The 18,552-nt window shown below is 42.8% G+C and overlaps 1 protein-coding gene across 2 annotated transcripts; it reads right to left on the bottom strand.

Annotated features, from left to right (window-relative positions):
- Nucleotides 1–3,965: 3,965 nt before the first annotated feature.
- Nucleotides 3,966–18,080, bottom strand: VPS37B (VPS37B subunit of ESCRT-I). 2 transcript variants are annotated; one of them, XM_039560896.1, is made up of 4 exons: nt 17,930–18,080; nt 10,053–10,224; nt 9,376–9,458; nt 3,966–8,266 (listed from the first exon to the last, which is right to left on the bottom strand). In XM_039560896.1, exons 1-4 carry the CDS (start codon nt 18,032–18,034, stop codon nt 7,763–7,765), a joined length of 864 nt encoding a protein of 287 aa, XP_039416830.1. In that variant the 5' UTR covers nt 18,035–18,080; the 3' UTR covers nt 3,966–7,762. The 2 variants fall into 2 exon arrangements, with proteins under 2 accessions (XP_039416830.1, XP_010396672.1); XM_010398370.3 differs by lacking the exon at nt 17,930–18,080 and adding an exon at nt 17,770–17,859.
- Between the last annotated feature and the right edge of the window lie 472 nt (nt 18,081–18,552).

The raw sequence follows: 18,552 nt of genomic DNA, 5'->3' as shown, positions 1-18,552 counted from the left end.
ATGTATCTATGGCTTGCATGTGCCTATATATATATATATATATGCATTTTTGCATATTTTATATACCTATACTGTTATGCACTATATTTATACACAATATAAATAAAAATTAATAGATAATTATATATATAATTATATTATTATAGATGTAGGTTATATAGGTAATATATAATAGTACAGATTATGTACATGTTGCATATATTATTATATATTATATGTAATAAATTATAGATAGATAATTAATAGGCAGCTGTATATGATACCTAATATCATAAGACTGAAGCAGAGTTCAGCATGACAGGGTGACCACAGGTGCCTTGTGTTTAAGTGGAGATTTGTGAGGGTCCTTTTCATGTTCAATCAACATTTTCATCCCATCCCTTGTTACCCTCAGACCCAGTTACAATCAAACTTCATAAAAGCCACAGTAAAACCCAGGGCTTTCTGTCTCTGTGGCTGACAAGAGGCTATAAAGCAGTTAACTAGCATTACTAGTGGCTGTATCTCAGGTAAACACTTTTATAAGGTATTTCATTATTTATTTTAGTTATGTAGCAGTCTCGTGGTGGCCGAAGCTTTCATCACAAAACTGACTTTACAGGTTTATGGGCAGTTACACAAGTGCCAGTGCTTGTTTCCCAGCTCGTATGGCCAAAGTGCATTCCCCAGTGAAGGGCTCAGGTGTTATCCTGGTGCTGCTGGGCGAGGCGAGCAGCTGCTCTGATCCTGCAGGTTCTGCTGAGATCACTCCAGCCTGGAGGTTTATTCCCTGCTCAGCCTTTCCATGAGCCCTGGGAGAGGGTTACACAGCCGTGTCCCTCGGGTGACTGCTGTCACATCAAGTGACAATGACACAGCAGTGACAGGGGCCAGCTCCCTGCTGAGTTTCGTTTCTTTCAGAGCCCTTTTCTCTTAAGGAAGTGCTTTCTGCAGTAGCTCAAGGTCTATTTATAGATGGTGATAAAGATATATTTGCTGGGAGACTGATGTCATCCAACCACTCACACCATCACATTTCATCACGGAAATACTGATTAATTGAGAATGCAAACTTTTAAACTCTCACTACCCTAAGTCTAGCCACAGCCCTACTTAAAATTTAAAGGATTTGTTATATTTAAAGAATTTAAAAATAAAATGTGGCTTTGAGATTGATGCTGTGGCCAAATGTAACTTGTTTACCCTCACTGCTGTCACACTATGATTTACTTAAAACCATCCAGGCCAGGATAATCAAAAGTATCAAAAAGTAACAGCAAAACTAAAAATATTCTCTATAAATCACTTGAAATGTAATCTAAGTTAATTTTTGTACAAGAATTAATCTTACTGTCCAGGCTTTTTCTTCAGGCCTTTACTTTTTTGGAAAAGTGGTTGCTATTTGTAGCTGACAAAAATACCAGAATGACAAACTGTGTGTCTGCAAAGGTTTATTTTGAGGCTCCATCAAGACATCCTGTTGTGCAGGATCCAATTTGCTAATGACTTTTAAATACCATTATTGTGGCTGTGGAAGATGAGAGGAAGATGTTTCACTCCATGTGCTCCCAAGAACAAATTTTACTCAGTACCTGTAAGAGAAGCAGTGGAAAATAACCAAGTTGTGAAATACTACATTCTGCTTCCTTCCACCGAGGTTAGTAAAGTACAATTTATTTCTTCTTGAAGCAGCTTTCAAACAGGCTGTCATCACAGCCCTCCTCTGCCCACCCTGTGGCTCTCTCAGCAGCCAAACCCCCAGGAACCACAGATTAGTTTGAACACCAGCACACGAAGCAGCTGCAGCTCAACAACAGCATTGCTACAGAGACCAAAGCTGGCAAAACACAAGTGTCAGACCACTGGGGGAAAAAAACTGCATTGAAATGAAGCACACTAATAGAAAACAGGCTGGTACGGGCTCGAGGAAGTCAGGTGAAGAAACCAAACCACAAAACTTCTGCAAAAGTATGTTTTTAAGAGCCCTTGAAGCCACAAAAAGCAGCCACTCCTTTGCAAGAAAAGTTCTTTTTCTGCTGTGCCCAACCAGGCACGAATTGTGTGAGTCTGGGCAGCACAATATTTAGGGGTGTTATTTCCTGAATGACCCCCTCAGAAAAGTGACTTGGGAAACCCAGAAGCACCAGCTACTACAATCATTTAACAAATGCTTCGTGGGTATGCAAGTTTAAATCAAAACAAAGCTAGTCTGGATTCCCCTCATACCATGTGAGACAACACACCCCAGGCTAAAAGGCATTTCTGCATTTCTCCACCATCAGCATTTCTCCTCCACCAGGTGGTCTCATGCCAGTGCTGAGAACTGGAGCCACTTTGTCACCTCCCACCCTCTGTGACTGGCTCCCTTCAGGACTAACAAACCCCTCAGAAACCAGCCCATCCCGAGCAGCAGTTGCTAGAATAATGTGCAGTTTTAAGTGCACGTAGCAAGGTGTGGGATTACGTGGTGAGAGGAAACATTTTTAGCTTTGAAGGAAAAAATAATTCCTACTCATCACCTACAGGAGTGCAGAAAAAGCACCTTTGAGCAGTTTGGAAATAATAAGCAGTATTAAAAAAATAGCTTTTAGCTTAGAGCAGGGTCCAGGGTATGCATTGGCACATCTCCCAGCCTCAGCAGCCTGGGATTTATCCTGCAGGTGGGGGTAAAAATGGAGAGTGAGGCTGAGAGCCCAGTCCAAGCTGCCCAGGGACAGCCTCCTTCAGGGACAAGGTGTCCTGGGGCACACCTCAGCAGGGCACCTCGTAAACTTCAGTGGAGACCCAAAATCTCTCAAAAACCCTCAAGCAACACGTCCAGTTTCTAGGGACCAAGTCTCAGAGAGGTGAAGAGGCGATCCTGTAAAAGCCTGGCAGGATGGATGGTTAATGTACAACCCGAAAGGACTCAAATTACAGGACCAAGGGCAAGGGAAGGACCTGGGTGGGCCTGCACAGCCTCCAAAGCCACTGCCAGGGAAGGGACAAGCCAAGGCCACATGGACACCACAGTGTGTCCCCAACACACCTTTTTTGTGGCATTTTGCTCTTTGGTTACCCAAGTGCCACGTGAGTCCCCTCCCTGGCGAGGTCTGACCCTGGTGGGTGACACCTCCTTTGCGCTGGGAACAATCCCACCCAGAACAATCTCCAGGGGCACCAACCACAGGGAAGGGCCATTGGAACCCCAGGTTTGGAACAGGCACAGCTGGAGCTCTGCAGCTCTTCAAGCTACAAAACACAGAGCAAATTCTTAGAAGAGCCGAGCTGAAGAGCTGCAGCTTTTACATAACACCTTCCCCTGCCCTCGCCCACCGGCACTGAGTCAGCACGGCAGGTTTTCCTCATCTGCACTTTCCCTTTTCTGCAGAAGGTTATCCAATCTCTGCAGCCACCACAAACACAACGGATCAAGAAACAATTAAAAAAGGGATTTTCTTCCTTAATCAGTTATTCTGCACTAGGATTTCTCTTTCACATTGCTTCTAAAGCAACAGATTTGACAGAAAATTACATCAGGTCTTTTCTGCCCTCTGACTCATATTCCTAAATAACTGTGGTTGACTCATGTCTCCTAACTTGGCTGAAATCTAAGATTTTCCTCTCCTTTAAAAAAAAAAAGCTTTCTCCCTTCAGCTTTTCCAGGTGATTCTGAACATTCCCACTAACTAATTGTAGAAAATTAGAAGAAAACCAAAGGGATTTTACCTGATAGACAGCCCACCTACCTCCCTGCCATGATTACAACATGTAAAATCTATTGTGAGCAAACCCATCCTCTATCAGCTCCATACAAAATGGACTCACTTTATCCAGTCACTAAAAACACAGCCAACAGATTCACTATGAATAATTAAAGCAGTATTTTTTTCAATTCTATGTTCTACATCCACCTACAACTGTGTTTATGCTGCTACAGAAAAAACACCATTAGGGTTGAAAATCATTAATGTAACTGCACCACGACTGAATGGAAGCACAGGGGGACAGGACACCAAGAGATATGCTATTTTATTTAAAATCAGAACACAGTAGATAACAGAAAGACTTATTATGCAAACAAATCCACTGTATGTTTCACAACTTGCTCGGCCTATAAAATTGCCCCTTATTAAGACAGTCCAGGATCACACAGAGGAACTGTTCAGGCACAGGACGACTCTGCCCCCTCTGAACTCCACGTCTGCCATGCAGCTCCATGTGAGGGTAGAAGAATTGTCGCTTTCAGCTCTGGATCTACGTCGTGATTCCAGTTTGAGAGGGCAAAGAAGTCCCAAGAGAGGTCGAGACTTGAGGCTGTGGAGGTTGGGGCACTAATGGGGATGGTCACCTCGACCAGCCAGTGCCCAGGTGCCTCCTGGCATCCCACAGAAGCTCGTGTTCCCTGCCGCCCCTCCGGTACAGAGGTGACCTGTCTGGATCAGCTGTGCTGGAACAACTGACTCCACCTTCTCTGGGAGGCAGCCCTGAGTGCAGTGAAACCCACCCAGGAGTCAGAACTGCTCGCTGCTGATCCCAAATCCAAGCCTAACCACGTACAGTCGCGTTAGTCTCACCTTACAGAACTGTGTACAAAAGACTGGCACAAATAATGCTGCCCAAAGAGAGCATTTCCAATGCTACCAACACTCTAAAGCCGTGTTACACATTGTATTTAAAGGATTTTTCTCCACTCCAATTGCTTTGGGGAAGTATGTGCTATTTGTAGCAGACATCAAAAATCCTTTATATATATATATATATATATATATATATATATATATATATATATATATTATTTTTTTGGCAAGCATTGTGAGCCACCCCCTCTCAAGTCTCAGCTTGCCTATGGCATTTTAATCTCACTATCTTATCAACAGTGCAAATTAGTAGAATTCTAAACATCCTAGCCAGAGCAGAATTTATTTATTAGCTATAACAGAACAGGAGAAGCTGCTGAAGGGCAACAGGTTGAAAGCACTGACACAGCTCTTGCCTGACTCATCCAGGTTAGCTTTTTGTCAAGTTTGTTGCTGAAAGGATTTGAACAGCTTTCCACAGTCATTCTTCTCCTTTACCCTTAAACAACACCAGCAGTCAAGTAAATATTTACAGTTTGTGTGCACACAAACACACAAAATTAATGGCAAAACGTTTTCAAAGAGCAGCTGGACTTCAGTTATGAGCTTGCAATAACTGAAATATCACATTAGTTACATCATCTACGTTCAAACTTACCCATCAGTGAAGGCAACTATAAGCTTACAAATAGCAGATACAGCTGTTTTTTCTGAAGTATGAGGGTCAGTTTTCTGTAAAAGTCAGTGCTCTCAAAGAGCCCTTAAATAAGAGTTAAGCAATGGCCATTCAAATGATAAAAATGCTAATATCCTAGAATTACAATCACAAGTAGTGATCCTAAGGCACATCAGCCACATGCATATGCAATAATGCATTGTTTTGCTTTCAGACAAAAAAATTGCATTAGCTTTGTCTGTATTTAGTGTGCACAAGAGGTTGTTTTTAGATAAACTATCCCTGAAAGGTCATTGTTATCACAAAAGTTACCAAAAGACAGAAGATTTAACAAGTAGTAAAAATATTTTTGGACTACTAATACCAATAAAGTCTGATACATAAAATGCAGTGCAAATTCACAATACACTTATCTATCACCCCCATCACTTCTGAGGACTTCCAACCCTCAGAAAAAAAGTTGGCACCTGATAAGTGTAAAAGATACCTGGTTGTTTTTATGAAATCTTAGCAAAACTGATTTGAGAGTGTTTTAGAGTTTTTGTGTAGCAGGCTCAAAGTATGAATTTCTGTACTCAGACACCACCCTGGTAGCCCCCACCCACTTTAATTCTTTCTAGGACAGAAACCATTTCTACAGCAGACTCATGTTTAGCATCCAGATACGACAGCTGCCATCCAAATACCAGCACTAACAGCACAGCAAAGTTACTTTGAAACGAGTCATAACTAACCATGCTTATACAAAGCTTCAGTGAGAAAGTAATACCAAGAAAAGATATCACACTATTTAAAAAAAAACAACAAATCCTGTACCATCACTAGATTACAGAAAAAACACACTTTGCAAACAAATCCAATGCACATTGCTTCACAAAATCCCCCATCTATAAAAACTTGCCAGACTTACACTGGGGAATTGGTTCAGATGCCAGTAATGCTGACCAACCTTCTGCCCTTAGTCTTCAGAAGGCAAAATAAGCCAAATGACCCTATTTTCAGAATCGAGAGCTTTCTGTTATGAGCTTAATTTCAGATTAGTATTTGCTAACCACCACACTCCAGAGGAAATGATTAAGGGACAATCCAGGTCTTACATAAAGAAAAAAAAAAAAAAAAAAAAAAGCTATTCTATTCTGACTGATGTTGTTTGCAGTACAAACCTCCAAACAATGTAGTGCATTCCAGGACAATGATACCAAAACGCTCTGAAATAACCAGGGGCTTTGACAGATTCTGGACTGATTGATAACAAATTCACAGACACATTCTGTGCAAACAGTAAGTGTTAGAATTTGCCTCCCCAAGTGCTGGATTAAAATACCAGCATATGTCTGCACCTTAGGCTTCAAGAGTCACATCAAGAATGAAATCTGAGCTGCCCTAAAAAGCCTCTCCCAGTCCAGTGGCCTAAGTCAAGAACGGATTCTGTAAGATGCAAACAGCCACCATGGACTTCAAAAGGCTTTTCTTTTTCGCCTACTTGCAGAGAAACATTAACTGCCAATCCCAGACAGATACACATGCCCTAAACTGCAAAACTAAAGGAAATGGGAAAGTTAAAAACAGTTCTGCCAAGTGAGAGACAGAGTTAAGGGATAAAATGAAATTGTGGAAATTCAAGTGGGCAATTACATGTGAAAATCCAGTATTTGATTAAGAAAATACCCTGCCTAGATTCCTGGAATCACATGGTATCAAAAGCTAAGCACCTGTGTAAAAAAATCATTTCTGTATCCAAGGTGTGGAAAAGGAGAAAAAAACCCAACCGTTAGAAAGAGTCTTAATAGGCAAGGAAATAAAACTGCCTGGTAAACGTCTATAAAACCCTAAACTGGCTCTGCAAACAGTTTAGTTTCATTTCAAGAGACCAGGACTTGGAGGGTATCAAGCTACTTAGGAGTGGGAGTAGTGCCTACCTTGATTACACAATACCTAAGGTAACAACTGAAATGCAGAAACGAAACTCTTGTCATTTTCCCTGTCTAAAAGCCACCCAAGGCCTTCTGACAGGAGTTGCAGCTCAGTGAGCTCTGAAAACGTTGTGCACCTGGCCCTGGATGCAAAAGGATGCCAAGGGGGGTCCTGTGCACACCCTTTTCCCAGCAGTCAGATACGGTTGTTACCATCCCAACACTGTCACGGACACAGAATTCCTTAGAGAGACAACCAGCTCCCTGTTTGCCACACATCCATCCAGCTGCGATGGGAATACATCAGAACAGAGGAGGATGCTGATTTACCATCACTAAGGAATTCAGAGCGTGACTCAGTTTGTAATGTCAGCAAATCCACTGTGAGTGGCTTCCCAGTTTGATGGATTTACAAAATTTAGACCTTATCACCTTCCAAGGAAAACCTTGTCATCACTGACCTTTGCAAACAAACATCATCACATTTAGCAAAGCAATTGCAAACCTCTGTGCCACAGCTCGGCCTTTGTACTCCATTGTGCAAAGAACAGAGGCTTCCCATTGCCTACAGCAAGTCTCTGATGGGGGAAAAGGAAATATAAGCACCAATACATAAGTCAGGCGCACCCAAATATTTACTGGAGGATAAAGCCAGGATGTGGTGGAAGGCGAGCTGGTCTTTGGGGAAGAGGTGGAGGATAGGGTGGTACAAACTGAGCTGGGTATCCTGGCTGTGGCATTTGACTCGTGGGCTGAGCTCCTCCCGGCCGAGGCGGGAGAGGAGGGTACGGAGCACCTGGGTAAGAGAGAGCTGGTCCTGAACTCATGGCTGCAGTGAAGGGAGTGGGGAAGCGTCCTGCTGAGCCTGAGGGAGGCGGGGGGGGTGGGATTCGCCGGGGCACGACCGAGGGAGGAGTGTTTGCATCCGCCTTGTAGGGATCTGCGGGCGCTGCTGCCGTCTCGGGTGCCCTCGGCTGCGCCGGCGCCTGAACCTGAGGAAGTCTCTGTCCCTTCAGCACCATTTCCTGGAGCTTCTCAATCTTCACCCGGCGCAGGTGAGCCAGTTTCCGCTTGCTCTGGTACTCGTCGATGAAGGAATCCAGGGGTATTTCACCATCAAGGAACTTTTCTGCCATATTCTGTCAAATACAGAACATTCTCTTAGGAAACAGCCTACTGCAACAGAATCTAAATGGCTCACATCCCAAAAATAGCATCATTTTGCCTGTGATTTTCCAGCTGGCATATGGAAGATGACTGGCATATTGAAGAATTCTGAGAAGAACTTTGAGTTAGTTATTACTCAGAAGCACTGAGAGTTAAATATCACTTTTGCATAAATTTATACTGAAGTTAACAGCACTAAAAACATCTGAATTTTGCTCTGAGCATTCCCCTGATCACCAGAGATGGGAATGAACCAAGTGCAGCAGCTTCCCAGATTGCCAGCTAAGCTGAATTACAGCTCAGTGCTGCTTGAATGCCAACAGAAACACTGGGAACTCGGTGAGACTCAGCACAGAGATTACTGCTAAGTCAGGTTTAATACTCACCCTTACTTGTGGCTTTGGGTAAATGATGTTTAATAATTGAGAGGTGAACAAACATATAATCACAAAATTCAGCTTGTCCTGGGAATTTCTTTTTATAATCACAACTCAAGGCTAATAAGCAAATTTTTTCTCCTGATTAATTACAGAAAATGCCTGCATGAAATCAGCAAACAAAACCAAACACTTCCATTATTCTGAAGTCAGATGACCCTTCAAGCACTTCTGTCACAGCAAGTGGTGACCACTGGCACCTGCACAGACACACTGAAATCACAACGGAATATTTCACCAGAAACACTGGAGGAAAAGCAGCATGGGCACAGTTTTTTTATTAGGCTACTAATTGACATTTATAATGATGTAATACATATACCAGGCAAACTCCACTAAAAGAAGATTCCACATTTTTATACTCTACGAGTTTGAAGGCAAAGCCAAGGAACTAAAGAGGGCTTGCCAATCTTTTCTAAAAAGAAGCACTTTCTCTCTTAAACTTCAAAGATGTTAAGAGTAAAAAATTACTCAGATAAAAAAAAATAAAATTGCTGGAATCAAATAGCTGTTCACTGAAGTTCAAAGCAGAGACAAGACCATACTCTTAATCTGTCACATGTTCAACTCTGTACTGCAGCCACGGACACTGGGAGGTTCTGGTAATGGATGGAAGTGGCAGAACTGGAGTGCTCTGTCATTACCTCTGTATCTTCCTCAATCTTCGCCCCCTCGGTCTGCAGCAGTGCCAGCAGGGTCTCCAGGGAAGCATTACTGGATTGTCTGTCTGTAATGGCACAGGAAGAACAGAAAATGACAGCTGGCTCTAAGTGACTTCTAACGACACAACAATCTCTAAGGCACATTTGTACAACCAGCAGACTGCAGTTCTAAACAGGGTGAGGAACAGTAAGAAATACATTAAGAAGTTCAGGGATATTGTCACAGTGCTAAGAGCTGAAATTTAGTTCCAATTATATATTTATAATATTGAAAGCACTTCAGCAAGTGCAGTATCAGATGTACAGTATAATTCAGTATGGAAGTTAAATGCAACATTCCATTTAATTTATAAACAGTCACTGAAAATTCGAAGTATTTTGCTCTTTAGCAAGGTAAACGAAGTTGATAATTTAGAGAAGAGTAGGTCAAGAGTAGGTAGGTAACAGGAAGAACCCACAGTATCTGTTACTAGATGTGATAGTCACTTAATAAATCATCAGAAGTGTGATCTATTTCAGCACTACACAAGAATGACATTTCACTTTGTACCCTAATTCACCCAGCTAAAAACGAGACACCAAAAACCAACAACAAAAAGGCAACATATTTACATTCACTTAGAAAACAGCAAATCATAATTGTCAACAGCCAGTGTTACCTAGTTTTGTTTTCTTTATCTGGTATGCTTCAAAAAGAACTTGCAGCTCTTGATATTTCTCAGTCAAATTTGATTTCAAAGACTCCAACTTTGGCTGGTACAGGAGATTTCCTTCTGCCAGACTGCGGTTGCTGGCGAGAGTCATGTCCTTGCTGTGCTGAACATTTTGGGACTGGATATAAATAAAAAAAACCCCAAAACCGTGTGAAATAACAGTGAAATTATTAAGCAAGACAAAATAGAACTTGAAAACTTTTAAATAAACAACAAAAGTAAGCTCTATGTAAAAATTAGTGCCGTGGCATTAGACCTGCAACCGATGAACAAATGATGAACATTGACAGATAAAGCAATAATAGCTCTTGAAAAAATCTGAATTCCAGCAGTGAGATACAATGAGTGTAGAAGAATGTCATCCCTTATCTTGTTAACATATAAAAAATAAGGACTGCATCGTGACTGCTTCTTCTCCAGAATATTCTTCCCCAACTGTCTTACACCAATCCTGGATTAATGCCAAAACCTTCATTTTTTTTCAGTTTAATCCTTCTGCTTAACATTTCCTAGCCTAAAGAAAAAGTGACAATTCTCATATACCCAAGATTCAGCCAGATTCCAGTTTGCTCACACTCACACATGCACATGATTTATCAAGAGAGCCTTCAGGAGCTTTGGGAGAGCCGAGTGTTTGGAGAAGTCTGCCCTGGGTGTCACGTTAGATTCATTAAAATATTCAGACATCAAAAAGGAAAAAAAAAACCAACCAATGGATCTGATTTCAGATCCTCAGTCTGAATCAACAAGTGGAATAGTCTTCCCATGGCACAACAGACTCATTCTACTAAGCTGCCTTCAAAATCAGCACAAGTTTGGTACATTTTTTTGACCTCCCCCATCCATATGCCCCTTCTAGTCCAGGTTATCCCTGTTCAGCTGTAACTGCTCCTATTTACAGCCCTGAGTCTGTGCAAACAGAAGCACAGGCCTTGCTCCTTCCACACTCCTGGGTGGACACAGAGCCACACCTCAGAAACAGGAAAAGAGGAAACCCAAATGAGCTGTTTAAAAGCTCCACATAAGGTCAGGATCAAAATTCAGGTGCTTTTCCAAGCACAGCAACTGTCTTTGAGAGCAATTACTTCCTTTTGAAATATTTATATGCTACTTTAATTTGCTAAATTCAAAACTGGCTCGGTGTTACTTTAACACACCTTTGTCCCCAGATATTGCTCTTCAAAAACCAAAATTTTACTCTCACCCTGTTCTTGCTAAACCACTTTAAAACCCAACAACAGCCAAGGATCATGTAGAGTCCTAAAGTCTACACCAACCCCAATTCTACTCCAAATTGTGAAAATCAGAAACTACACTTTTGATATTGTTTTGTCTTCTCAAGGTTCTCACATCAAGCCTAAATAAGCATCCAGCCCTATGCTTGTGTTCAGTGTGGATCCTTTCCAAGAATAAAATCCCCTTCTTAGCTTTGAATCTAATGCAAAATAATTTTAATTAAACTGGTTTCCATTTGTTTATTCTCATATGATCCAATCCTGTTAGGACTGTTGCTTTCAGAAAGCTGGAGTCCCTCTATTTTACATTTTTTTAAAAACAATTATGAAGGGAACTAAAATACATGAGATTTAACAGCTTAATTACTGGCATCCAACCTCTTACCGACCTCCTGCCATCACCACTACTCACTGGCTCCTGAACTGCCAGCCAAGGAAAATTGTGTGTAAAAAGACTGATGGTTTCTGGTGCCTCTTCCACCATTTTAATGAGCTTACTACTTCCTTCCAGCAAATTCAGTATTTTCACTGCTTGGGAGGCTGATACTCTCATTTCAAAGCAAGTGCACAGTCAGTCAGGGAAGACCAGTTTAATGAGTGAACTTTGATCTCTCTTTTGGGATGAAGATGTACATTTACTCAGGGCAGAAAAAAAGCCAGTGGACACAAACCTATAAACCTTTCAAGAGCACAAATACCAGGAAAAGGAAGCTTTCACTAAAATCGTAGGTAGCAAAGTGGAGAAGGTAGAACTCCAGGTAAGCAGAGGAAGAAGAAAAGGCTTCCTTAAGTCAGATGAGACTTTTGTGATGTTGTCCCTGCCTCCAGTGTCAGAATATCTCTCAACAGGACCAGGCAGGAGGAAGAAGCAGCAAATTCCTCACCTTTTATAGTGATTTGCTGAATAACTTTACTTTTAAATAATTTCAAATGTGTGAAGATGATTAAATACCACTATGACATGATGTACCTGACTTGTAAAAATAAGAAAAATGTGACTGATATGACCTGCCTACATTTAAGGCAGAGTGACATCCTGTCCTTTGCATCTGATATCTAATAATTATGGACTAGACTAAACTTTGGCGAAAGTGTTAAAAATAGTTGTTCTAAGCTGAAAAAGTTAAGGTATTTGTAACTGCACTTTAAGTTATAGTGCTTGAAATTACACAGGACTTAATGACTCAACTTTTTCCATCTTTGAGCACTTCTGAGAAGGGCGTATTTTTTCTACAGAAGTTGATCAAAAATGGTAATTGACACTTAATGTTGACTTAAAATGTCACTCCTGAAGTCTTCACTTCCAGAATTAGTCTGTGTCAAATTTCTTTTACCAATGCACATTTGGAGAGAGGAGAAATTTGAATCTTACCCAAAACCATGAGAAGAACCAGTTCCTCAAATACAAAGCAAATTTAGGAATGATGTTTAATGAAACTTAAGGAGGAGCTGGTGAAGACCCATCCACCTGTTCAAGACATTGAAATACTTCATATAACCAAAAGAATTTTGAAGTCTGTGAATTCTATTTCACAACAAACAGAACAGACATAATCCCAGAGCAATGCAACTTGCATACAGTCATGATTTACAGAATAATCTCTGTCACTGATGTTAAGGTCTGTGTAAGAAACTTTACAGCAACTGTTCCACTGCACTTGGAAGTTAATTCGAGGAATCAGAAAGCAAACACTGTAAAGTTTGCTCAAAGAGTGCTGTAGAAAAGCTTTCAAAAAATGACTAATTTAAAACTACAAAAGAAAAAAAACAGCTGCAAAATCACCCAAGGGTCAAACCACAGCATGAGCAGTCCATTAAGATTATCAGTGCAGCACAAAGCATGCTTTCAGCATCCATTCATAGCTTTCCACAAGCCCAAAACAAAAGCTGAGGAAGGAATAAATCCAACAAAAGGTATTTTGTTGTCACATGTGCCGTGTGACAAAAATGTGCATTAGCAGGGAACTGCTCCTGCACTGGTTGTTCACCTGCCCACTGGAAGTGCAAGGAAAAAAGTTATTTGGAGATAAGAGTCAGGAGCATGGGACTCCAGTAGAATTCCTAGCAAGAGTGTTGAGGCCATGAGCACTTCAACAGGCAGGAAAAATTAATGTGAAACCAGATGAAAAATGCCAGTCAGAATCACGAGACACAATGAGACAGGACAATATTAAGGAGAACATATGCCTTTTTTTTAACTGCTAAGCTCTCACTATGAATTCAGAATGGAACAAATGGGGCAACCATACTGAGCTGCTTATAAGGGGATTTTCATGGCACAAGGATTGCTCACTACTGAGCAGACCACTCAGTACCAAACCGTGCTGCAAGAAAATGAAGCCATGGACACACGGAGGTTATTAAAAACAGTTTATGCAGCACTTCAAAACTTTGGCTGCTTAAAAAACGAATTTCTTTAACAGCTATAATTTGAATAATTTTACTCAAGGATTTATTAATAAGCATTTCCAAGAGCAGGAAGCAGCAACTGCTTTGGGAATTTAGAGTCTACTACTTTTATGAACTGCAGCTTTGTTTCATCCCACTTTTAAAAAAAGGGGAAAAAATGCTGGATAAAATTAAACCAGAACTAGCACTAGCTTAGCAACATTCATACTATAGATGTTGATCCTTTACTCCAAAATAATGGTTTGCAGCAAAAGTTATTTGTGTAAAACGTCTCTGAGAAGTGTCACTCCGGTTCATCTGAAAGCACATTCCCAGAGGAGCTGCCTCCTGAGAAACTGAGCAACTGCAATCCCAACTACCCACAAAGTCCATCAAGAGCTGCTATAATTATAAACTCGCTCTGGCCAGCACCACGGTGAGGAGTCTCTTGGTACCTTCGAGAAAAAGTCTCTTAAGGAGCTATAAATAAAAAGCAGCTTTGTGTGGCACCGTTTTAATTGCTTTATACAGGACACATCCATGTTAGTTTTAGATTTCTCCAGCCTTTATCATTCTCCCACTCTCTTTCACTTACACAAACTTGTAAATTAAGAATAAAATAGCAGTCACACTGTGGAAGAATAAAGATGCACATTTGGAGTGTCAAATTAACCCCTGAAACAGGAGCTGACAGGTGCAGAGTAGGAGAAGAGACTTCTTTTACAGAAGGTTTAGGAGTGCTTTTCATCAAGGACTGGTGAATAATAATACACCCCCTAACAACATCTGTTCTGTAATAAATATTAAAACATACTGCAAAGTAATTAGATTGGCTAAATTTAGCTCTTCTGATTACTTAAAAATGGCAAAATAAAGCTTAAAAGGTAAGTTGCAGCTCCCAAACATTTACTGCAGAGGCAAGACACTCAGCACTGCAATTTGCACTTTGACACAGACAGGTTACTCATTTGATGCTCAGCTAGAAGAGAAAAATCTGTAGTTGCCACCAAGTCTAATTCCTAACTTTGCAACTAAATTTCATGTTTGGCCAACAAGAACATGACCACTTGCACAATGTGGTTTTAGGACAGGAGTAGGAATCCAAGAAATCTGGGCATGAATGCACATAGTTTAACTTGTACTTTCTGCCCTACGTGATCTTTTCAATCAGCTTTTGAGAAAAGGACTATGCTCAAAAAATTCCTTTTGTGCTTGCCAGTGTACTCTGCAATGCTGGAATGAGAAGAAGGCAATGCATTTCTGACTTCTTGATTTCACATAATTAAGGTATTGAAAAGCAAATAATTTTTGGCCATGGAAGCTTAGCAATAAGTAACACAATACTGCACTATTACAGAAGTGATGCTCCAGGAGATAAAAAGAAAATTCATTTTCACAGAGAAATTCATCAAATTACCACCAGTGTCAGGTCACAAATTCTCTCATCTGTACTTTTTAGAATCACTGAGACTGACTTTTATAAACAAGGTACTTTTATGACCCTGCCCTGGCAGGGGGGTTGGAACTAAATGATCTTTCAGGTCCCTTCCAACCCAAACCATCCTGTGATTCCCTATTTCATGAAGATGAATGCTGTACATGTACTACAGAGACCAACCTGAAAGGATTATAAAAAAAACTCTTCTCAGTTTTAAAAGACTGAGAGTACCAGACAAGGAGCTTCCTTCCTCTTTCTCACAGACAAGATGTTCGTTGTTCAAGCCCTGCAAGCCCAGAGGCTGCAAACTCAACCTCAGAGACAGGAAAAGCACCAGTTCAGCTCTGATGCCACAGTGTCACACACCTGGGGACACACGTGCAGGACATGCTACAAGCACATCACCCCGTGGGCACACACAGATACAGATATACACCCCCCCCACACTGACACATACAAATCCTGCTCAAATGCCACACAGGAATACATTCCCTGTAAGGCTGGAAGCGCCTATTTTTAGCTGTTAGCAAGAAAGCCAAGTGGTTTTTCCAAATCCTCCTCCTTTGTGAACAAAACATTGGGGTTTGAGCTGGGTTTCCCTTGCAACAAGGAGAACAAAGGGTTTTTTCAATTATGGAATAATCAGCTTTAATCAACTTTGCCACTGAAAATACAAGTGACCTCAGAGAAGTGACTCAGGAATCGTGATTTAATTGGCATGTCACGGTAAAATTAGGAATGTAAGGACTTTGGAATAACCCTACAACCTAGATACATATGGACTGACAGCCAAGTAGCAGTGAAGTCACCATGGTTCCTCCTTAATGTTCAGGATTTCCCTCTCTCCCGCTTCCTGCCACACACTTCCCAGTGAAAACTCAGGTCTCAGCAACACAAGCTCAAGCAGTAAATAATTCAATGAAGGCGAAAACAGAATGAGGAAGAAATATTCAAGCATGGCCAATTCCTTCCAAGATGTATAAACACATTTCTAGTTGAACAGACTCCAGTAAAAGCCTCCACATCCAATAAAAGAGGATTATAGCAGACAGCAGCACAGCCGTGTTTCCACACAGCCTGAACACCTTCAAACCTGGCCACACTTTCCAAACACCACAAAATATTCCCTCAGGCCCAGAGAACTTTACTCTACAATTTAAAAGCCTTCTGATGCCAACGAAAGAGGAAAACCAGAGGGTCAAATCCAGAATATGGGCTGGTTGTGTAGTGAGAGAGGATCTTTTCTACGGAGGTCATGAGGTTTTCTGTCACTTCTGACCTACCGTCTTAAGTCCATACTGACGAGTACTGACAAATAAATAATAACAAAGAGCCTGGCCCTGTGCTCGTGTCCCTTGTCAGAGGTCACATTGGAGCCAGCCGTTCACATCTTTACAAAGTTAAGCCCATTATAACCCGCTGACTTTCCTTAAATAGTTTTTATACAGCAGAGCGCTCCAGCCCCCAGCAAACCACGGGGCTTCCAAGAGCTCTGCATGTTCTACTTTCCACAGCACCGCCTGTTTCTTCTAAGTTCTCAAAATATAAGCTCGCCCAAAAAGTTATTATGGCTGCCCCACTGTCAGAAATCTATTGGCACAAACTTCAAAATCCAAATTGTTGCATAATACAGCAAATAAATTCCCCAGGACACCCCATCAACTCAGCCTCAGCCTTCAGTGGGCCTCTCCATGTGTAATACTTTGACAGTTTGGCTCGAGGTGATCCAGAAAAATTTTCTCAGAAGCACCAAAAGGACCGGAATCTTAGTTTGAGGGAACACAGTTATAATGGATTTCACTTAATAAACTAAGCTTCTTTCTCAAGAACATGTTGCCACTTTTTCCTTTTCCTGAGGCTTTTATCCTCTAATTTAAAAAAAGTAAAACAAAAAACCCCAATAAATACAGGACACAGATAGGTAGAGCACATTTTTTTCTTTTAAAGTTTTCATATATATAGTTTCATCTTATTTGCTCTTATCTGACTAAGAGTGAGAGTCTTTCAGGCACATCTGTGGCCAAATAAACCCAGAACAGTCTCATATCTGAACTGTAACACACAGGGTCCATTGGCACATCGAAAAACCAGTTTAAGACAACCACAGCCAGAGAGAGAAAACAGACTCCTATTTTGTTTTAAGAAGCACAGATCCAAAAGCACGACTTAGAGCCTGATGCACTGACAAAGACACTTCAAATAGGCAAAACAAGCAGCAGAAAAGCCTGACAGCCCTCGCTGCGTCCAGCATACCAACCGGGGCACACAGAAATCTCTTTCACATTGTTTTGAATTCACGCTGGCAAAATCCTTCACCACGACCAAGACACAAAACAAGGGCTGTACGAACGGAAAAGCTGATCCCACCTCCGGGCCGTCAGTGTCTCCCAATTCAGCGGCTGAATTAATTTAATTCAGCGTTTTCAGCCCGGCGAGCCCGCACCCCTCCTATGGCACCCAGCAGGCACCGATCCCCCCGCCGCGGGCCGGCGAACAAAAGGCCGGGAAGGGCCGGGAGAATGAGGGACGGGGGAGGCAGGAAAGGGAGAAGCAAGGAAGAGACCGGCAGCGCTTCCCGCAGCCCCGGGGGCTCCTCACGCACCGGCAGCTCCACGGCGGGGCCGAGACGGCCCGGCGGCTCCGGGGAGCGGGGAGTCATTAACCCCCCCACCACCGAGCGGCACCGGACGCGGTGGGGACCCGGCGGGACGGGGGCGGCTCGAAGAGAGGCCGCGGCCGGGGAGCATGAGGCAGCCCCTCACCTCTTCCATCTCGCGGGCCATGTCCTGGAGTTGCTCCTCGTCGTCCAGCAGCGCGCTGAGCTCCTGCAGGCTCAGCGCCTCCAGGCGCCGCGCGTCCAGCGCCATCCCGGCCCCGCTCCCGGCCCCGCTCCCGTTCCCGTTCCCGCCCCAGCCCCGGACCGGAAGTGCCGCCGCGGTCTCGCCCCGACCCGGCGGGCACCGCCCTCAGCGCCCCCTGCCGGGGGGGCGTGTCGGGGCGTACCACGGGGGCTGCGCGGCGGGAGGAGGGCGCTGGTGGACGGAACCAAAGGGGCCTGGGGAGGGGGGTCGCGGTGGCTGAGGGGGCCCGGGGTGAGGGGAGCGCCTGTGAGGGGTCTGTGGGCGAAGGGCGCCGGGAAGAGCCCCGCACAGAGCGAGCTTTGTGCGCGGCGCTCACGTGAGGCACTCGGGGCCTTCGGAATCCCGAGGGATCACTCACGGAGTCACTGAGGTTGGAAAAGACCTCTGAGATGATCGAGTCCAACTTGTGACCGATCACCGCCTCCTCCACCGGACCACTGAGTGCCACGTCCAGTCTTTCCTTAAACACCTCCAGGGATGGGGACTCCACCACTTCCCTGGGCAACCTTTTCTAATGTTTTATC

This window comes from Corvus cornix, chromosome 15 (genome assembly GCF_000738735.6).
Source record: "Corvus cornix cornix isolate S_Up_H32 chromosome 15, ASM73873v5, whole genome shotgun sequence".
In the NCBI taxonomy this organism is placed as follows: domain Eukaryota; kingdom Metazoa; phylum Chordata; class Aves; order Passeriformes; family Corvidae; genus Corvus; species Corvus cornix.
The sequence above is the reverse complement of the archived record's forward strand: the minus strand, read 5'-3'. Positions and strand labels throughout refer to the sequence as shown.